The 23258-nt window shown below is 37.9% G+C and overlaps 1 protein-coding gene across 1 annotated transcript; it reads left to right on the top strand.

Annotated features, from left to right (window-relative positions):
• Positions 1-15429: 15429 nt before the first annotated feature.
• On the top strand, positions 15430-19977 carry RB195_016900 (uncharacterized protein; the record flags this gene model as incomplete). Its single annotated transcript, XM_064183639.1, has 12 exons — positions 15430-15517; positions 15645-15716; positions 16105-16209; positions 16538-16669; positions 16778-16871; positions 17375-17471; positions 17593-17682; positions 18067-18132; positions 18587-18748; positions 18887-19039; positions 19533-19662; positions 19844-19977. 12 exons carry the CDS (start codon positions 15430-15432, stop codon positions 19975-19977), a joined length of 1323 nt encoding a protein of 440 aa, XP_064039520.1.
• Positions 19978-23258: the final 3281 nt, after the last annotated feature.

Genomic DNA, 23258 nt, shown 5'->3' with positions numbered 1-23258 from the left:
TGTGGAGTTTTTGTTTTACATTTTACTGCAATTTTTCGGCTCAACACTGTTTTTTTTTCCTTTTAAAATTTTTGCTTCATCGATTAAACTCTTTTTTACAGCTTCTTCTACGTACGGATGATGCGTATTTTACATATGTTGATTCGAATCCACTTATTTTTTACTTTTTTCTATTATTTACAGTCCGATATTACCCTCGGTATAGTCATTCTCACAGATTATTATTAGTGATTTTTCATTTTCATTCATCTCATTATCAGTTTGTGGAAAATCTTCCATACTTATATGTATTTTATCACATTCGTCTCGTCTTTTCAGTTTATGCGGGAACATCCATGCTGACATTTCATGTCATTCTTCTTTTTATCCGGTAACACAAAAACAATCCTGAGTAGTAAGTAGGCGGTTTTCCAGGAAAGGGATTCATGTATTCCCAATATAATTCTCAATCCATAAGCATAACATTTTGTTGAACTCTATAGAAATGTAGGCGTGGATAAATACATTTAGTTGAAGTTTAAAATTGTAGATAAAAATGTGTAGCTGGCAGTAGTGCGGGATTTTTGTTTTTATTCTATTTTTGCTATGGATTTTCAGCCGTTGTGGCAAAACACTTCAACAAAAAATCCCTCTATCTGGGATTCTCTCACGAGCTTATAAGCACATTATGCGCGGAACTGCACCACGCTCGCTGCAAAATAAAAATCTCGCCGAATTCTCTCTCTCCCTCTCTCTCTCTCTCTCGAACGAACGAATTCGTTTCGAGTTTCGGTAAACAAGTTGATGTTTACGCGAGGTACGTGGACCAGGAGGTTGAGCTCAGCAGTCAGCTGAGCTCATGCTTCTGACGACGACGGCCGAGTACATCTCAGCGGTCAGATTTCTAAGAGAATTCAAGTAATTTGATCTTTTTTTTTCTGTTCTCTACGATCTCAAGCAATTTTCATGCATTCTTCATGCATTCTTCATGCAAGAGTTGTTCAAAAGTTGCTCAAAAGTGGTGCTTCAGAGACAAGTGGATGATGTATACCGGTTATGCGTCAACGTTATGAACGCATCATCATCATCGGAAGAAATTTTCTCTCGCTGTACATAATTCATCCTTCCTCTATGTTTTCTTTTGGCGAAAAAAAAAAAAAAACAATGCGTAGGAAATCTTTTCCACAACCACTCGCTGGTAATTATACCTTGATGAAATTTTTCACGTTTTCATTTCGTTGCCTTTTCATCGTTGACGACTCACGTCTTCACTCAACGTCCTCGACGTTTTCTCTTAACGCGGTGAATTTATCGAGTGACTAAGCGCACTTCCTCTTTTCTTTTCTTTTTCTTTTAGAATAGAAATGCAATTTAAATAGAAATGGGAACTGCATCGCTTCGGTGGCGGAAAAAACTCTGTCAAATGTAATTTCTAAACTCTTACGAAGGAAATAGTGAAGGAATCCGTTTTGTATACGGATTTATTGAGGTGAACTGAAAATGAGGAAAATCATCCTCTTTTATACGGGGCGAAGACTAATAAAGGGACGTAATAGACAAAACTAAATTTTAATAAAACCACCATAAAATGTCAGTGATTCATGGTGGAATTAACATTGAAATCTAAAATGAATCGAAATGGTGATTAAGCCTGGAATGATATTTCTGGAAATTTCTTGCATTCCATAACAATTGCGTCTAGATGTAGATATTCAGGAAATATTTGATGAAATCAAAATCCTTCTTTTTAACTCTGATTCTTTTAATTTTATTTCTTTTAAAATGGCTATTGTCACCGATCGATTATCGATCTGTTCAGTAGTATTTTGGATCACAGCGCGCATTACTGGCTCCCATTACTTCATTGAGTATCTAAATTCATCTTATCTCACATCCGTCCACCTCATAAATGGTCATCAACCTCTGAACATTCCACGCTACGTCATTTCTGTTGACGTTTTACAATGTGACCGAACTCGTATTCGCACTGCCATTCGCTTGTTTTCAACACATCAGCTACGATTATCGTCCTGAATGTATGTATGTATGTAGGTCCAGACATCGATGTTTCTCTTAACGTTTTTTTTTTCTTTGCGCTCCATCGCTCGATAAACTCTTCATCTGTCATTCAATCGTTCTTCTTTTTCCCTTCATTTCTTCTTATCTCTCTTATTGTAACTCAGAGGCATTCCTGTCCTACGTCTACTCTACACTCCATCCAGTTTTCCGCTGGTGCTTTGTCAGACAGATCTCTAGACTCGTAATCTGGTTCTCAGAACTCCTCTACCCATTCCTACATATTCTGTCAAAGAGTAGGAATCAGTAACATTCAAGGAGAATCCGCACTTTTTATCTACGGATATTTGTTATTATTTTATTTACTATTGTTTATATATATATCTTTATACAAGTGAGTAGTCAACAGAGGAAATGTTCTTTCAGAAATATTTAGCGACAGAATTTGAAAAAAAAATCGAACATGAATCATTTATATGAAAAAATCTAAGTTAGAGAATAAGGGTAGCTCTAGCAACTCTTTAGAAACTTAACTAACCTTTAACTTTTTCTTTTTAAAAAATCCTGGTTGTTTTCCTGGAAATTATAGAAGATTTCTCCTCCTATCTCCTTTTCTTCGTTTTTTTTCTGTTTCTCACTGAAATGTTTCCACTTCTCCTTTATTTCTCCGATTACATCAGCATATTTCTGCACCAGGTGTTTTTTTTTAAATTCTTACAAAGATTTTCTATGACGTGATGTCGCCAGGTGTGCGGGGGAAAAGTGAGCAGAATTTTTCCCGCGCACTTATTTCTCGCTGTCACGTCTGTCGGCGTTTTCTTCTTTTTGGTTCTTAATGAGGAGGGAGGAGGGGGAGCGCAATCAAGGCAACTATTGTATAAAGTGATATCGGCAGAAAATAATGAGTATAGATTGATTAAAGTAAACAATAAATAAATAAATAATAATAGGCTTAAATGATAAGAAATGATAAGTAAAAAAATAAAGTGCTGAGATACATACAGCTGATACCTCAGTAACTGTTTCAAAAGCTGTCTACCTTATACGAATACTTATACGAATACTCGAATACTATTTTCGCCAATTTCCCGACCCGTAGTCAAATTATGAAAATTTACATTTTTGAAGCAATGAATAAGATTACAGTTTGTTTACATTTCAACCGAATGCTTTGTTTTTTCTTCCTTTTTTTTCGAATGTACTTTAATTCCATAATAGTCCATGAAAGAGATTATAATCTATTTCTTTCATGGTTTTACTTGAAAAGTTGCACTTTTCGTTGATATAATGTGCCTCAGTAAAAAGTTCTATTAAGCTCGTAGCGCGCTCATTCAGCCTCCTTCTCGGAAATAGTTCGAGGGCTTTTCGTGTTGAAAAAAAATGTACTTTCTCATACAAACTAAAGTCATTCTCCCTATTTTCAAAAGTAGCTTTTACTTATTTTTATGGACCTATTCAAAAAGTTTGATATTTGTATATTTGTGTTTTTGATATTTATTTATATCTGATAATTGTAGCGTTGTATTTCAAAAAATTAGAATGCTCCTACTTTTTCTGACGATTACACTCTTTCGCCGCCATTTCATTCGTTAATACTTTTTGGAAAATCGTACTGGGAATGCTGAATGTTTCCTTTTTTACTTCTTCTTTTTCCTATTTTTACTTCCTATTTTATCTCTTTCTTTAACTCTCTCTCTTCCTTTCGCTTCCTCTCTTAATTCGCTCAGGCAAACAATTGATTTTACTGATCTCCTCCGGAGAATTGTAGAGTTAAAGACAATTATTCGTACGATATTTTAATAACTAATTTTACGAGAAAATTTGCTTTGTCTTCTTCTAAAAAATAAATGCAGAATCGCATAAAACTGCACTTGCAGGTTAATTATGACCTTTTTATTTGAACCTTTAAACTTATGAAAAATTTCCAACAACTTTTCACATCGGACATTCACAAAATATCCTATGACAAGCTGTGCTTGTTAGTTATTGGTCAGATAATTCTTGACCAATCAAAATCATCCAATAGTAGGCTATCACGTCAGGAAGCTAAAATTCATTTGAATTTTGTGTTATAGATCCGTCAGGGATATTTTTATCAATGGTTAAATTCACATTAAAAAGGTACATAGTTTTTAAAACGAGAGTGCTTAACAACATAATATAGGTTTCATGTTAGTATATTCATTTTAGAAAAAGCAGAGAAAATTCCTCTTTCCCTTCCTTCTTTTCTTTCTCTCATTTTTGCTATTCTTTTCAGCTTTTCTCTAGCATTGCTTAGGTCACGAGAACTCGTCCAACCGAGGAAACTCGACTATTCTTTTGGACATCAAGTGTATAAATATTAGGAAATATTAGAAAATGTGGAAAGCATGTTCTATAGTAAAGCTGTCAGTTATTCTTAGGATAGCTATGCTCATGCTCATGCTCCACCATGTAACTCATCCAGACAGATACGTCGTCGATTTGATTACTCGGGAATAATTATACGACTGAACGGAAGTCTGGCGTGTTTTGCATCAACTCACTCCGCCTCCGGAGATTTCCGTTTCCCTCGGGTGAGACTTGGGAACTATTGAACGCTCTCATCGCATGTCATATTTACGATGAAGTTGATGTCGTACCCGTTCGTTTCTCGTGTTCACAAACAAACAACCTCCCAGCGCACGCCTCACAAACAAAGGCGGCGATTTTCCAGACGGGTGTGTCCATTGCAATGGTCATACGCCTTTTAACCCCTCACATCGACAACCGATTTCAGTGTACCAGACAATTTCTCGCTTTATTCTTTAGTTATCAAAAACTTCTATGTTGATTTCATCGAGACCCACTCTATTTCTTCTGTTTTGAAGAACAGATTGATGGTTATGGAAATTTTCTTCTGAGTTATGCAAAATAAAAATTTCTCACGGAAAGATTGTTGTGTTTTTTGGAAAAAATTTCTTTTTTCCCCGGTGTTTGTCGGAATATATTCATCCTCTTCCTCTTCGAAAAAATCTCACGTGATTTCTGAGAAAATTCGTAGGAAAAATACAAGTGAAATGGTGCATCCAAGTAGTACGCACTACTGTCCACGATAGTTTTATTCCTCTCATGTATTACGACTGTTTACCCTCCAATGTTTATTTGAATTTGTTTATTTGCTTTCACATGCCAAATTGATCACATCTGACCCGTCTACACATCAAGATTACTTCCAGGTTTGACTAGAAATTAGAAAAACCAGTATCCAATTCCTGCTGTTGAAAATGCTTCTCGTTTTATTGTCTAGATCAATAATCAATATCTATCTCCTTCAAAAGACTTTGTTTTTCCTTGTCGTTCCTGATAAACACAACAATTTTTCCGACTTGCGTTGTCCGAGCACCGAAACGTTCATTGCTGATGACATCATCTGTTTTTCTGGTTATCGTGCTCTCATCGATATTTCTTGTATACCTCTGTATTGACATATGTACCGTAACTCTAGCAGAACTTATAAACTACAACAATGAAAGATATGTATGTATATACACTTAAATACACACATATATACTTGTTACTGTACCAGTAGCGTCCAGAAAAGTAAGGGAAGGAATCTAATTTCCTGTATAAGCTCCTAACCATTGTAGTTTCCTTTTATCTCTGCACCTTACTCAGGCTCACCTAGATTTTTTCGGATATGATTTCCCACTCTTTGATGGTAATGCACAATTTTATTATAGAAGAAAACCAGTAGTCTTTGAGGAACTAATAATTGCTCGGATATTTCCTCGGGAAAAAAACATTTGGGTTTATTTCCACTTTTATGTTAGTTTTCCTGTTTTATTGCAGCTGTATATTCGTCGCAGAGGAGGTCGAGTTACGATGGATGGAGGTGGGGTATCCTGGTCGTGCTTCCGTTGGTGGCAATGTTAAGATATTTACTTTATTATGAGTAATTAACCAGTCCTACTGCTGCCGCTCATTTTGTTGTGGTTCAGCGACGTTTTGGAGGATCGTTCTGGATCCTTATCCAGTGTGGTGACCGACCGGGGGAGGTTGAACACGGCAGAAATGAAATTATTCTTTTCCCTATCTTCTTAACGTCCTGTTTAACACGATTTGATTTCTTTCTACTCGCCGCGAATTGGCGGTGTTTCGTTTTAGGACCTAAGCTGACCATCAGGGAAGCGTATCCAATCGTGAGATTGCCAAATATATGAAGTGTTATTTTATTTGTATTATATTGTATATACATACATGTATTATTATTTATATTATTTCTATTCGTATTATTGTTAAAAAAAGGATAAATCCACTCCGGATGCGCCAACGAGTTTTTGTGGAATACGTAGTGCTTGACGTTTTTGGACGAGTGTTGGCCTACACAGTGACTTGCATGGCCAACCGACGTACCAAGTCAGTGTTTTTATCCTCGCAGGCAAGTCTGTGACCAATCTATCCGCCCCGGAGGGATGAAAGGCTTGGTTTGCACTAGGGCGGTTTCGAACCCTCGCCTGTGTGGCTACAGCGGATCTCTAACCGAATGCGCCACACCCGCCCATATTATTATTGCATTATTATTATATTTCTATTCATGTTATTATTATTGTATTGTTATATTTCTATTTATATTATTTGTATTATTATATTTCTAAGCCCGGACAAACGTGATTGGATGTATCTAGGCCACGCCCACTTATCCAGCGGACATCGCTAATCCGGCTGGTTAATTCAACCAATTATCGAGTGATCGAACTGATTTCCTGTTTGTCGATTATTCACAGTAAATAGTAGCGATGATGGCGGTGACTACGACTTGTTACGAGTTGTTTTTTCCTTCGAATTTTCCTCTGACTCACCAACGATAGGATGCGAGCGCGATGTGACGATGCCGGCGTTGACCTTGTACGTCAACACGATTACAGCCGTCATAGAACACATAGGTGAAAACGTTTTGATACGTACGCAAAAATGTGAAATACTCACTGACTGTGATGAACGCGATAGGGGGGAGTGGCGCCGCTCATTAATCGGTGATTCGACCAGTGAACTTTCAAACGGTGGAGAACTTTTCGATTTCTATCCTTATTTCACTTATTTCCTTTATAAATTTATGTTTATATATATATATATATCTTTATTATTATATTCATATTCAAGTATGGGCGGCTGTAGTGTAGCGGTAAGGGGTTCCGCTCTGTGCACGATCGATCAAAGGTTCGAATCCGCCCTACTGCTCACCAAGCCTTTCATCCCTCCGGGGGTCGATAAATTGGTACCAGAATTATTGGCTGGGAGCATAAAAACACTGACTCGATACATCGGCTAGCCCCGGCATATTTAGATAAATTAGTATGATGTATGCACATCTACGTATACAAAAAATAATTACATTACAAATTATTACAAATAAATAATAAATAATAAAATAATAAATAATAAAATAACTAATGAATAATAACTCCAAAGATATATATGTCTGTATATCATTGTATAGGCTAGTTACACGTTCGTAAGCCTTAAACGATTCTGAATTGAAGTGAACGTGGGGGCGCATCCAAGCGGATTGACTAACGCCAAACTCTTTATCCTTTATCCCTTATATTCAAGTATGTATTTTTTATTTAATTCATAACCATGTGTGGTGAGATAAGACTCTTAATAGAGAAAAAATTACTGTGAGGTAATAAAGATAAGGGTAAAACGAAATGAAAGCTTAAGGAGATAACCGTCTATATATGTTTATTCGCTTATATGTTACTTATTTATTTATTTACATATATATATAATGCACAAAAATTTCATTCTACATCTCAGACACCCAAAAACCTGCATTTTTAAAGTGTAAAGTAATTTTAAAACATCACTAAATTAATAGAAACATGAATTTTTTTTTGCAGGGGTCTTTTTTCGTTAGTTCGAGAATATGTCTAGGATGAATCCCTTCTACTAGTTTCATATCGTCAGATTTTTTAGTCTTACAACACTGACACTATTTACCACTATTTATTTATTTATTTATTTATTTTGAATAAGTCTAGTCTACAGTTTGTCAACTTTAATCCCAAATAATTGTTGGCGTGACAACTTTTTTTTTTGGCTGGAAAGAGTTCATTTTTTCGTTTTTTTCTGTTTTTCTGTTCTCGTAATTATTTCCGGTCCCTCCTACTTCGATTCTGGAAAACTTACATCATTATGATGTGAGTGACTAGTTCTACTGCTGCAGCTCATCATCGAATGAGTCGATCGCTCGAAAGAATGATTGACAGTCGACGAGCCGCCAAAGCGCTATCGATGTCATTCGAATTCGTGAAAAAATCGTAACACAGCTGCGCCGGCAGCATAGCAAAACGTAAAAAGATCATTTCCATCTACTCAGTAGTTTACTTGATAATTTTCCTAGTTTTCTTTTTCTTTGGACAACCATATTTTCACCAAACTCTAAAGATCTGATCTATGTGTGCTATTATCTTCTCGCCAAAAACAGTCCCCAAAAATTATCTTCTTGAAAAAAAAAATAAACAGTGCTTTTCACCTTATTACCAAATAAATTTCTGATTACATGATGTATTTTTGAGCCTGTTGCGAAAAAAAGTGGTATAGAAAGGGAAAATTATGAAAATGTTGCTCCGATCGCTGTATCCTTTCGGGAAAAGGAATACTCTCTGGAAAAAAGTGAAATGGAAAAGATGCTGCAGTCGTAATCTCCCATTACATACTAAAAATCTGAGCGCATCTTTTCTTTTTTTTCCATCTTAAGATCCTTGGTACTTAGCAGCTTCTCATCATTCATTCGAGTGCTAAGCATCTTAGATAACTCGCTATGTTTCTCGTCATAAAGTTGTTAAGGTTCTCTCAAGTGTACGAATCTATTTCCTGATTTCTCGAGGAAACTACTTAAAGCTCTACGGTATGTGCCACAGCCTGCTAGCTACTTGTTTTCTATACGCACATTCCTACAACATTGGAATCGAGAAATTTCTTATTTTCAAACGTTCCGTTGGAGAAGTTGCTCTTTTGACGTTCTCTAGGAACAGGTTTAATTTTCCTGATTCCCACTTCAGTTTTTCAACTAATTTTTATTCCACTTTAACGTTAATTATTCTTTCTTTGTATGGGCAGAGAACACTTTTCAAGATCTTTCCCGACCGCGTTGCAGCCGCACGCGCAACAGTCGCAATCAGATGACAAAAACTGTGGTAGGAAGTATGTTTCTTCGTCCAAAAATCTCCAAATCCTCCCTTTTTGAAAACTCGGCGTCGTGAAGTGGATTTATGTTTTCTTGTTTTGCTAATTTGGTGAAATTTCATTTATCGTCCGTAGCTTCAACATGTTTATTTATTTGTGTTTACAGCTAATTGTCTAGTTTTTTTCTCCTTCAAAATTGCTCTTGTTCACTAAATTCGATGAGACAAATCAGAAATTCGAAGAAAACGGATGTTCTTCTCTTCTTCTCCTCTGTTTTACCCCCATTTTATGGCTGACCGTAATTGCACACTGCAGTGTCGCGCTATGCAACATTTTATGGCCAACAATTATGGACATTGTCCACAAAGAGCATTACAATTATGGACAATGTGTCCACCACGAAGAACTGCTCTCAGCGACATTTTGTCACAAATTTCTCTAATTCTCCCTTCGTTTTTCTTTTCATATTCTCCTATTCCTTCTTCTTTTATTTCTTTGCCCTTTATCAATAAACCTGTATTTAATTGAATTTGCGTTCATGTTCCTTTGTGAAGAAAGGCAGTAATTGATAAGGAGAACCGTGGAGCATTGACCGTTTAGAAGGCTCAGTAATAGTCAATGCAAATAAAGCGGCTCCTATTGGTCAATTTCATAGGACCAATGGCAGAATTTTGGGATGTACAGACAATTAAGATTCCTGTAGCGTTTCACCGTGTTCAACGACATCAAATTTTAACTTTTTGTGGAATTTTTTCCTTAATGTCTGTCATCTGACATAAGAAGTCCATAAGTGGGCAGATACATGACACTAAAAGTGCCTCCAGTTCTTCGAACCTCGTCAATCATCTCACTCAAGAGAACTCATCTGGTCTTCAGGAACTAGTTTTGAGTCCGTTCTTTCCCTAATATTCCTAGAAAATTGTTGGGATGCAATTTTGCTTCAGTTCGAATTCCATACTCTATTCGCAGCAATTTTGCTTCTGCGTACCCGTCAAAAAGTACGCAAACACGGACTTTTCAACGTCACCACATCCGGAGTACAGCTGAATTATTTTGACTAGCTATGCTTGATGTTAATGTTTTCGAGAGATGTGTTTCTTCATAAGACCCGCGTACGTGATTACGAACACAGGGAAATGTTGCGGAAAAGTAAATCACAAACTTGATTGCGTAGGAATTTGCATTCGGTAGTTTTTCTCGGACGCAACGCATGTCTTGTTTGGAACGGCTGTCGTTGACGTGAAAATGCAGGGAACGTTTCGAAATCATCCTCCCCCCCCCCCCCGCAATTTGTGCAAATAGATTTTTCTCAGTGGATTTCGGCAGCTATTGAAATTCAACTCATTTCATCCTACATACATACATATTACACCAATGGGCCTGACTATAAATTTCGATCAATAACCGCTCTTTTTGCAAAGGCGGAAGGCGAAGGCGAACATGCTTCGAGCACATTTTCATCCATTTATTTGGGGTGGGATTGGAGTAAAAGCTAATCTCTCCTTTTTTGCATCCTTCTCCGCATCAGTGACATTAAGCTGTAGTGGAAAATTAGTCAAGGATCTTGAAACGTCGATCCTTATCCCGAAATTATCCCGAAACGAATTCGACAGTTTTTTTTCTAAAAAACGGGAAATGGTCGATCATTTTGATATGGTTGGTCCAATTAGAGGGAAATCCACACTTATTTGTATAAAATCTCTAGAAATTGAATCGAAAAATCTCCCAGCAAACTTTTTTATTTGGATTTAACATAAGTGGACATCCTTCGTAGCTTTCTTCGACCGGTACACCCAAAATCCAACGATTGGGCGGGACTTAATTTGTGTCCTCCTCTAGATTTACTTTGTTGTGATGAAGCAATAACTATGGAATTCGATTACTTAAGTGTTTTTTTAGAGCGAAGGGAAAGGTTGGTGGTGGGAAATCCTGAGATTTTCTCAACTAAATCTATTTTCTAGCATATTCTTAGCAGTTTAACGCAACGGTAGCTCATAGTTTCAGTTTCTTCTTATTTTAGTACTTTTAGCTTTCAAATTACTTCCATTGTGTGTTCGCGACATTTATTAATTATTTATCTATTTGTTTATTTCTTTATTTATTTATTCACCTACTAGTGGTTCATCACTAGAAGAGAAAATCGTATTCTTTTCAAGTTAAAACAAAAAAAAAAAACCCGCACACTGTGCTTTTTTTCCTGGGGAACAATCTTCACTTCATTTCCTTCCCTTAAATAGGACTTATACTGTTCACTCCTCGGTAGTGATGCGGAACATTCTAGAAAATATTTTTCTGTCATCGATTGCTTAATCCATGGTCCACCCCTCCTTATTGTTTTTCTTCTGAGGATTTCTTTACATTCTTTCTGTGTCGCGTCTAAATCCCTTTCCACCGTTTTCCGCTGCTTTTTATGTTTACATAATGCATAGTAATGGGTTTTTAATGTATAATACTATTTTTTTATCTGATACATTCTAAAGTCCGCAACATTTCGTGAATTGCCCAATATTGTGTGCCCATTTTGACTTGTATATTTATCGATTCATTGAATCAGCGATAAATGTGAACGTTTATATGACAGTTGTGCGAATAGTTCTTTTTCTGAACTACTAGCAAACTCCAGAGAATAATATTGGATCAGCAGTGAGATTTCCCGTTTGACTGTTGATTTTTGCCTCGAGTACTGCACTGGCGCTTACCTCCCCTCTTCAACGATCAGGCAGCAGAACCTATCGGTTTGGTTTTATTCTGTCTAGATAGCATGTTTAAAGATTAAACCCATAAATTTATTTGTTTCCGTCACATTTCCCTCCGTCGATGTTCTTTATTGTTTATTTTATTGTTTATTTACCGTTATCTTATTAAAGGACTTTTGGCGATCGATATATATGGTGTTGTTGAAACGTCATGAACCCCGGTGCAGTTACGTCAGCGTCTGCACTCAGAAGTGGATGCGGTGGAGAAAGCGGTTAAGATCGAGGTGGGATCGCAGCGAATTGCAACGCTACTAAGGGTCCCACCCCGATCTTAACCGTTACGCTGGAACGCAACACTTCGAGCGCTGCCACTTACGCAACTGCACCAAGGGTTTTTGAGTCGACTATACTCCGTGCACCATTGCTGGAACTTTCGAATAATTCTCTGAATAAAAAAACAATACTAGGTTCCAGTTCCATCCGTCTTACCGTATCCAAAAAAACAGCAAATAAACAACAAAAAAACAACAGTCACAAAACAACAAATAAAAGTTTCTGGATTCCAGTCTCCTGGAAATGTAGGTGTGTCATCCTTATTTGAAGCAGCATAAAGATGTTTAGTTCAATGGAATACTCTAAGGGCGGTGCCTGATTTGTTTCCCCCACCAAAACAATAGGTGGTCGGGAAAATCATGACGGATTTTTTTCTATGTTCTTGGGGGCGGAGAGGAGGTACTTAAAGGGATCACCACACGAATCTGAGGTGGTACGGATTTCAGGAGGAGCATTCGTAAACGGGGTCGTAGACTAAGGAGAGGGGTGTGATTCCGTCCTTCCTTCCTAATTGCCGTAAAAAAACGGCTCTGAAGAAACGGCGCGTTCACACGGCTGGCGCGCTCCAATCGAACCTCTTGTACAAAATAGTGCGCCGAAACGCTCGAAGCCGTATCTTCCGGACCGTTTCCTACGCCAATTAAGAAGAAATGAACGGAATCACCCTCCCCCCATAATCTACGACCCCGTATACGAATACTCGACTGGAAATCCGTACCACCTCAGATTCGTGGGTGATGCCTCTAATCGCGCTGTTATTTCTGGAAGTGAATAACTAAGTTAGTCGGGCTCTAAAATCTAACCACTACTTTTAGAGGATATATGACATGTAGACTAAAGCTACTAGGAGAAAAAAAAGGAAAATAGAGCTTCCAGACAAATAAGAGCGCGGTTCAGCGTTCATCACCTGGACTCAAAACATCAATCAATGAACTGTTCCCCGTTTTGTTCGATTCGACCTTTGCTACCTTCCAGTGAACTTCATAAATCCTCGTTCACAGAGAAGGATCTGTATTTATCGACGAAAATTTGAATAAGGCGCTAATTTACGGCCTAATCTGAGCGGAATGTGGTGTCAGGCGATCAGTTTTCTTTCTGACAATCTAAATAGTTGCGAGAGGCCCCGTAACTCTGGTTTTTTCCGCTTCTGTTTTGTTGTTTACGCCGATGTGTCGTGTTTAGCGTGTTTTGATGTCGTCGTTAATATGATGATATTTGTACAACAATGTAGGTAAACAATTTTCGTTGCCTGGCGCACAGGAACAACACAAACGAATCCTGTGACTGTATGAACTGTTCATAACAGTTCAATCTGTCCATTAAATCATATACACTGTAGCCAAGTACGTACTGTTGATCTCATTATATGTCTCCTAATATATTTCTCTGAATTCCTGTTTGTGCTTCGTATTTACAGAATCAGGAAACGTCAATCATCCACGTGATAAAATTTTAAATATTAGAATTGAAAGTGCACAACGCATTCAAGTCAGTGTTTGTGAAAGTTCATTATTAGCATTTTGTTAAGTTTGTTAAGTTTCCTGGAACCATTTAAGCAAACAATTAAGAATTAAAAAAATAATTTGGGAGATTCCGTAAAGTGCGAAATCAAGTACTTTTTCTTCTTCCTTCTTTTTTTTTTCAAATCAGTGAATAGGTTGTATAGAACATAGGAAACAAAACAGAAGAGAAAACGAACTCTTGAAGAATGATAGTCTTTGGGGAAACTTGTGAAATCCTTAAAAAAAGAGGAAAAAACCCTCGTTGAAGGTTTTGTAGCAAATCGACTGCTCCATTACTATAAATGCGCTCGAATTCTAATTAAAGCTGGATATTTCATCTTCTAAACATAGTCTTTCTACTCTTATGGTTTACTTGTTTACCTGTTTACCGCATTTTATACAACACATACTCGATGCGCCCAGTTACAGTACATTGAGGTTACAGTTACATATCATTGAGGTTACAGTACTTTAAAGGCATCGCCCCACGAATCTGAGGTGGTACAAATTTCAGGTGATGTATTCTTATAAGGGATAGTGGATTATGGAGAGGGGGTGATTCTGGCCATTTCTTCCTAATTGCCGTAAAAAACGGCCCGGAAGATGCTGTGCCGCACAAGGCTGGCGCGCTCCAGTCGAATTCCTTGTAGAAAAAAGTGCGCCAGAATGCCCGAAGCCGTATATTCCGGGCCGTTTTTTACGGCAGTTAGGAAGAAATGGACGGAATCACTCTCCTCCCCATAATCTACTCTGTCGTATACGAATACTCCACCTGAAATCCGTACCACCTCAGATTCGTGGAGTGATGCCTCCAACTTTACTCTCATATTCGGAATTGTATATTTTCGCGCTCAAATCGTTGAAGTTTGCTCCGGGCGAGGGAGCGGTAAAATCTGAATTCACGAAATCCCAGCGCCGAACACGGTTGGTCAGAACGCTTCGTTGGGTTTTCTTTAATATTCTTGCTTCTTGGTGTGTGGTCATTGTTAAATATTTATGGGATGTTTGCGGAATTATTCTATATGCCATATATGTATGTGTTTGGTGTTTGTTCGTTCGTTTTTAATTCCACCACGTATGAATTCGTATGAATCGTTATCGCAACGTTTGAATCATCTCGCATTCCGAATGTCTCTTCTGTCATAAAAACTATCGAAGAAAAGAAAAATTTTGTATTCTTTGCTTCATTCGTGACGTTGTATGGATTCTCTTCGGCGGCACGCTTCGAAAGCAGCACATTTGGAATATTGCACCCAGACCTAGCACTGTAATTGAGTGAAGGAATTATGTTTGGTTGACCATGGGGTGGATGAGTGGTTACATTTGACAGAAAGCAATCCCTCTAGCACCACCATCTGAGCAGGTTATTGTATAAATACGTCAAACATTTTAAATTTTCGATCCACTAATAGCATGGCTTCACTACGTATCTCCGCTGAGTTATTTTCACTCTTATAGTTGGGTTTTAATCGCATTCGTATCGGTATTGAAGCCTGTCAGTCTGGATGTAAGGATTCTCCAATTTAAAATTCTTTCCATATGTTCTAGCCCTGGAATCCTAACCAGTTTCGTTCTCTTCATTGTGGAATGTCAATTTCTCCCGCTATTTCTATAGAATTCTCCTTCGCTGTCGCTATGATAACAGATGTTTTCTTCATTTTTAGGATTTGTTGTTCGTATCTCGAACGTCTGCTTATAAATCCGTGTCTTTCTATCATTTACTTGCTGAAACAAAAGTTTTTTTTTTTCAGGAAATGACGGCCAGCGACTTGGAGGCCTATCCGCTTCATAAGGCAGCGTTTTTTAACGATGTGCAGTCCATATCGCAGCTCATTAAATCGGGTTCGTTCTTCTTTTATACCGTATTTGAGCTTATACGGTATTTGAGTAAAATCTCTGTGTTGAATATTGCCTTTTCACGAAGTTTTACCTCATCCTTATCTAATTCGTAGCTTCGTTATATTTTTAGGTCGTAGTTTGTATGAACAAGATATGCATGGAAACACTGCGCTGCACATATCGACAATGCTTGGTCACAGAGGTTTGTATTTCCAACCGTTTTTCTTTTGCTCGATTCCATATTCGTCTGCGCAATCTTTAGAAATTTAGTCATTATTTAAAAAAATGTCGAGCCATTTTGAACGTTCTCCATTCTGTTCGCTAAGTAAAGTTCTTTTTTATTCGAGAATTTTATTTGCACATGAGGCCTTCGAACGTTCAGATATATAATCTTTGAGGTTGCACTGGCATTCTGGCATGAAAATTGAAAAAAAAAGATCTTATTTTGAAAAGTGCCCTCTTACACATATTCTTTTCTTAATTTTTGAAGCTGTCGAAGTTTGATAAATAAGCTGGCCATGACTGTGTTTTCTTTTCGGTGTTGTCACAGAAATTCTCAGTAGCTTTGTTGATTTAAAGAAAAATTCTAGAAGCTACCGCATTGTTATTGGCTCATAACGCTCCAGTGAAAGTAAAAAACTGTGACGGATGGAATCCATTGATGGAAGCAGTTAGTTATGGCGACAGACAGATAAGTGCGTTATGATTAATTGTTTCTTTTCTTTTAAGAATTGTTTGCTCTTCTAATGAGAATCTGTTTTTTGATTATTGATGACAGGAAATTTCGGCAATGAGTCCCTTCTACTGCTCATTGGATGAACGAGATTTGATATGTGTATTACGTTGGGGCATTACTATTAGTTTTCAATCCGTCAAATTTTAGATATTGGTACAAGAATTCGGGCTATTTAATGCTATAAAATGAGACGCAGACTTAACGGGAATTCATTATGCAAATAGCTTCCTTCGGAAGTCTGTTATTACCACATTTATCATTTTTTAAGTAAAATGTGTGCATTTAAGTCACCGAAATGCTTCGAAAACTGAAAGCTCAGTCACGTATGAGCGTCTCAACTCGCAAGCCTCATCTTATCAAAATGATGGAAGACATTGGCGATTTTTACCTCGAACTGAAATGGGATTTTCAGAGTTGGAGTAAGTCAACTGTAGTGGTTTTTGTAACATTTCTCTTTTCTTCCTATGAATTGTACAAATCAAACTATTATTGCTAATTTTATAATACTGTCCTTTGTTTTCTTGCAGTTCCTCTTCTTTCACGTATGCTTCCTTCTGATGTGTGTCAAATCTACAAAAAAGGAACGCAGTTACGAATGGATACTACATTAGCTGATTTCAAGTGTGTTTCTCAGTCTTACGAGCTTTTTTTTGTATTTTTTGTCTTTTTCGCTACGCGCTGTAGGTCTTCGTGTGAGCTGCGAATTCGTAAGCATGAAATATTGCTTATTAAAAGTGTGAACATATTTCATCTCGGCTGTACATCGACGTTTTCATTATATCTGAAAAATTTTGCAAGAATATGTTTCAGTTGGACTTCTCATTCTACTCCAGTCCTACAGATTATCACTTTACAGTCAGCCCCTTGAAAAAGTCCGTATAAGTGGTTTCGTGACTTATACAATATTTTTTTACTTATTGTTTTACGAAAAGAGCAAGGCAAATGTTTGCAAGATTTTTTTTTGACGATAGCGGGGGTAGAATTTCTCAGAAGTTCTTTCCTTTCAAATAAGTGCTGTCAGCGGGAGAAGAAGCTTCGGCTTCCTATCTCATTTATGGGTCTTTTTCAATTTCTGAATGTCACAGCGCTTCTAACGCTTCTTTACTGTATTTTCCTGGTTGCAGTGAACGACGCTGGGAAAGAGGCGATATTTCCTTTGTTTTCAACGCAAAAGCAAAACATGAATCTGACGAATTGATAATCATGGATAATAATACAAAAGTGAGTGTCTTCCTATATTGTTCCTTCCTTCCTTCGTCTTACTCATTTCTGCTTTGTTTGTAAATTTCGTTGCAGCACGAAATTACCAGATCATTTCGTCAAATGAGTATTTTTCTTTCAGGTTTTTCAACGTGTTCGTCACGAAGAATCTGAGGCTGAAGTGGACGAGGAGGTAGATGTACTTATGTCGTCGGACATCGTTTCAGCGCAAGTCCGTTTAAGTTTCGAATATTATCGCTTTTTTATACTTTTCGTGGCCTCCATATATATAGTGACGTGACATTTTTCGATACTGTGTTATACCGCGTTGTTGACATAAGAGATTCCTCTTGTCACTTTAGCATAAAATTGAACAATACGCGCAGTTAAAAAGCTATGAGTAGGATTCTTTTGCTTGATGTAACATTTGCAGAACGAGCGAAGGCTTCAATAACTTTTCCAGATTTTCTTCCTTCCTCTGCAAAAGATAGCATTGATCAAACAGAGTTTAAAATGTCCATCCCTTCCTCAAAATACAGTTGATGCTGTTGTCTTTCTTTCACTATTTTTCTCTTAATTAGTTAAAATAGTACTCGCAAAATTCTGTATCTTTCAGATGTCTACAAAGACGATAACATTCCGACAAGCATTCTCTGGTTGGGTTTTCAAGCATGCACGAGAGGTCAGGAAACTTCTTTTAAGAATTCGAATCATTAGTTGATCAGCTAGTTGTGACGTGCAATTTCTGATACCACAACTAAAAACTTTATATTTGAATTATTTAAGATTCCTAAATTACTCAGCGGATGTAAGTAGGCGGAGTCTGCCCACGAGATTGCACTGTCTGTTACAGATAAAGAACGATGTAATATTCATCCTGAGTTACGAGCTCATCAAAAAAGCACGGAATCAGCTGCATTGGAAATTTTCGTTATCTGTTTTTTTTTTTCATTTGTTCGAATGACTTCTTCCCCGGGATTCTCCTTTCAGAAAATTTCAATGATTACACAACTAAGTGAATTATTTGCTATGAACTTCAGTTAAAGTCGATGTCATTTTTATTTATCAACCATATTAACTATGTCTTCCTAAAACGTGTCTTTGGATGTTCATTGTTGTTACCGATGTACTTTCAGGAACAGATTGGTGATTACAATGTGAACTTTTATCTGGTTGAAGGAATGAAACTGGTCTCGAGAAAAAGGAGAGAACATTTGACTGCCGATGACATTAAGAAAAATAAGTCGTTCATGCAATCTTTGGCCAGTGGTGCTGCTGTGGGTGATGAGGATTTCAAGGTGAGAACGGGAAGAAAATAATAACGAGAATATTCAAGAGAGGTCTCAGCTACCGTATTAGCTACATGTATATACTTTTTTCTATAGCTCCGGAATTGTTTTCTGCTGATTTTCCTTCGGTACTTTTAAAAATTTCAGAGTCTTCAACATCGAAAGTCATTGGCACCCCCTGGACGTATGCCTACAACGTGGGAAGAGTATGTTGGTGCAGCACCGGGAGCAGCTCCACCTCTTGGAAGAGCACAAATACTGAAGCAGAACGAGAAACAGTTCACGGCTTTAATCGGAATGGTCAGCAAGCTTTTCCGTGCTTTTACATTTTCTCATGTATACCTAGACATATATGTGGGTAGGATTTGATATCTACTGTAGTATTTCATTAACTAGATATAAGGATTTTTCTATAGATTATTTTTGCTGTGCTTCGCACTTTAGTTCAGAAACTGCCCATTTGGCCTGAAGAAGTAAGGAGGAAAGTTATCAAGTTTTATTAAGTTCCTCAAATACCCACATAATATCATAGGTGCAATAGGGAGGAGCCGGATCCTTCTCAGGTATAGCTGATCGCGTGCACCTCAAGTGATGGGAATCCCTTTACCAATTGTCTAAAGATGAAGGGGTCGGACCACCGGCTCCGACTATCGAATGTGTGCATAATATTCTTCTTCAATTTGTTTTTAAATGTTCATACTTTACTTACTTACTTTATTTTTTTGTGATGCTTTCCACAATCATGCTTTTTCTTCTATTGATGGTTCCTTCGATTAACGCCGTTCACATTCAGAGTGAGGACTTCCCCATGGGTGTTGAAGTGTTATTGGATATCCTTGAAATAGTCGCACCTTTTAAACATCTCGAGAAGTTGCGAAGATTCTGCGAAGCAAGGCTACCACCAGGTTTTCCAGTCCGTGTTGGTGAGTTACTTTCTAGAATTTTTTCCTCTAATATCACCACTGTTTTCTTTATTGTTATTTTTGGCCATGAAGATCCTATGTTAGCTTAGTATTTTCAATTTTATGTGAAGTATTGAATTTTTCCTAGAGCTCCAACTTCCCAACCAGAGAGGTTCTGTCTAAAAAAATTATGTATTTCCAGAGATTCCGCTACTTCCCACTATATCAGCAAAGGTGACCTTCCAAAAACTGCAGTTCGTCTCAAATCTGTCAGATAAATTGTTCTACGTGCCTACCTCGTATCGAGAGGATCCAACGAGGTTCCCCGACTTATGAGACCGCGAAGAATGTCGTGATATTTTTATAGCCATCAAGAGGAAGGATACATTCCAAACGTTATCCAATATCCAGGATTTTACTCGATATCAGCAAATTTACAGTCGCCCTTGAGTGCTATATACCATACTGATGTGATTCATGTGCAGCGAATGTGGGCACTGATGGTCTGAAAAATGGATCAGTGCTGTTTAGCTTTGAACGCGTTCGGCGGCGACTGTTTATGGGAATAATAGAAAAAAGAAATAAACATTAGGAGAATGCTCGCGTTTTAGTGAGTATGTGTATTTCGTGATATGCTGAGATTCGTGTTTGTTAAGCCAGATTGTTTGCTCATGAAGAATGATGGAGTTAAGGGGTTTTCTTCCGGATTCGTGTTAGGCGGCTGTGGGCTCTGAGTAATTGTAATCGCTTTTCTGGGATTTTCTTCACTACTTTTTGTTTTGACAATAGTTTACTCTATGAATCTATGGTTTTCCTGATAACTTGGCCTAAAACTACTCCTTGACGTATGTTGTTTGTCCGTGGATTTTCTCATATTAATCCTCTATACTCTATCATTAAAACATAAGTTTCCTTGACTTATCGTATACTTAAAGGAATGCTTAAAATGATCTCGGGTGCTACATATACTGCATCTCTTGTTTGTATTTGGTGGGAAAAATGTATTTGCTTTTCTATTCTACAGGTTCTGGCTTAGCGTTTAGCATCATGGACCATTATTTGTTGGTCAACGCTGCAAGTGCTAAGTGTCGTTGATGATTCAAGTGTGTTACCCTATCCTTCAATTGTACGTGTTCACTAAATTACGCTTATGATGAGGTATTTTATTGATCGTTAATTGATTGCCGCTATTATAAGCCAATATTTGTTCTATGAATCTGAATTCGTCTTCAGTGCCATAGCGTTGATTGTTTCCGCATGTAACTGTCAATTTCCTCATCTCGGTTGTAATTCTTCTATTCTGCTAGTCACTGCTGCTTAGCTTTTGGTGCAGTTTTATTAATCTACTAGTAGATTTCAACATTTTGAAGCTTAATTTTTGCATTTAATAAATGTATTTTCTCTCCATTTTTAGTTATTTTGAATTTTTAAGCCATTGCTCTTGTCCGGAGAGAAAAGGTAGGAACAACACGGTTGGTGAAATTTTATTTTCCTGTGCGGAAAGGATCATTGCAACTATTCGATTATCAGTGCGAAGAAAGTGCCAAGAAAGTTTTTTTTTTTAAAACTCTTCGTTACAGCAGACGTTTCAGCGTCGTCTCTTTCGTCAGAGACGGTTTTTTTAAAAGAATCTTTTTAGTGACATTTTTCATCTATATATCTATATTATTTGATATATATATGGTACATCTAAATCGGGAAATCAACATGATGAACGATCTGACCTCCGAGGTGGGCAAAAGGAAACGAGCGGCTTGGGAAGTATTTAAGAGCATCGAGGATGTAGTGAAGTGGACTAAGAACCGTGTCCGGGTCCGTGCTCACCTACTCAACACCACCGTTCTTTCTGCTTTGACCTACGCCCTCAGAAACGTGGGTGTTTCGCAAGCAGGAGGAAAATGCGATCAGCCTCATAGAACTCGGAATTGAAAGGTTGATGCTATAAGTAACCCACTCTGCGCAAGTGAAAGAAGGGAGTTGAAGTTCACTCTCACGTCACCGATAGAGGATCAGAGACGCTCACGCATATGCTAAGGAAAGCAAAATTGGGTGGACCGGATACGTGATGCGTTTCAACGACAACCGCTGAACCGGAACCGTCAGCGGCTGGTTACCATGCGGCATGAAACACATGGCAGGAAGGCCGCCCGATGGTCAGACCTCTTTACAAAGTCCTTCAAAGAAAAATACATCGCTCTTTGAGTCCCTCGCGAGTAAGTTGACCTTGAGAACAGGTGACAGGTCATACAGATGACATTTCTCATCAGTCAGTTTACAGTAGACTACCACAGAAATAATGTGTCTCTGTCTTTTTTGAGCACACTGACATTCTCAAACTGCTTCGAGGTTTGATGGACGCACATGCGGGCTATAGGGTAACATAAGGGGCTGACCGGACGTACCTAGTCAGTATTTTTATTCTCCCGGACGATTCTGCTACCTTCTTATCTACTCTTCAAGAGAGATAAAGTGAAACGTCTGGTTGGTCATGAACGCTGTCGAACCATTGTCTACTCAAGCGCTGGCTGCAAAAAGTTCTAGCGGCATACCCACCGAAGAAGATCGAGCACAAAGAAAAAGAAAAAACCTTAAGAATTCTGGTTTCGTTTTCAAGTCTTTGAAGAAAAAGTTGTTGAGGTATGGCTATGATACTTGACGAAAACAGGACCCTAATAATGTCTTATAAGTGAGAAAAGTGGTGTAACCAATAATTATCGATCGCATCGTTTATGGTTCCCTGCCAACAGAGCGCGTACTTAGAGATTTTGGTGCTGCTATTAAGATAGGAGCTCCATGCACTGCTGAGTCTCTAAGGACAAGATGTTTTCAAATGTTCCCCCTAACGCGATGAGGCCACAATACCCGAGTTTTTTACACTTCGCCACCTTTGTCGGAACGTCAATTTATCGACTTCGAATAGATGAAAAGCTCGGTTTGCAGCGCGGCGGAATCGAACCTCGGATCGATCATGCTGCAGCCACAGCGGAACCTCTTACCGACTGCGCTACATCACTCCTTCTTATACCTTTTATACACTATCTTCGGGTAATAATCCCAAATTTTTCTGTCTCCTCCAGAAATGTTCATAACTGAATTCTACAACTCTCGTTAGTTTATCGAATCACTTCACCAATTGTACTGCTCTTTGATGGTAACAAACACGATCATATTTTTTGATCTATAAAAATAATTTCAAATTGTATTCCTTTCCTTAATTCTAAGCATATTTGAACGCGATAAGTTATTCTTTCTGAAACCTAACGTTCAATAAGAAGGATGTCTTAATTGTCTGATCTACTTTGCTCGTTGCGACATATTCTACATATGTAACCCACTTTTTCAAGAAAATAGGCTCGAAATGGGTGCATGGAGAAAGAAATCGCTGGTTTTTTTTTTCTGTCACGCATCCTAGATTTGCGCATTCACTCCCGTGATCGACGTGAGAAATGTGGATATAAAGTCTCGGATGGGGACAGCGTGCGCATTTTTTCCATGCATCGTAGAATCTCGGACTTCTCATTTCATCTCTACGATGAACCGCAGGAAAACATGGTTCACTTTTCTCGCCTAACTAGCCACTTTAGCTGCGTGAGTGTGGAACCCGTTGTCGTCGTGTG

Source organism: Necator americanus, chromosome II, assembly GCF_031761385.1.
Source record: "Necator americanus strain Aroian chromosome II, whole genome shotgun sequence".
NCBI classification, from domain to species: domain Eukaryota; kingdom Metazoa; phylum Nematoda; class Chromadorea; order Rhabditida; family Ancylostomatidae; genus Necator; species Necator americanus.
This window is presented reverse-complemented; position numbering and strand designations above follow the sequence as displayed.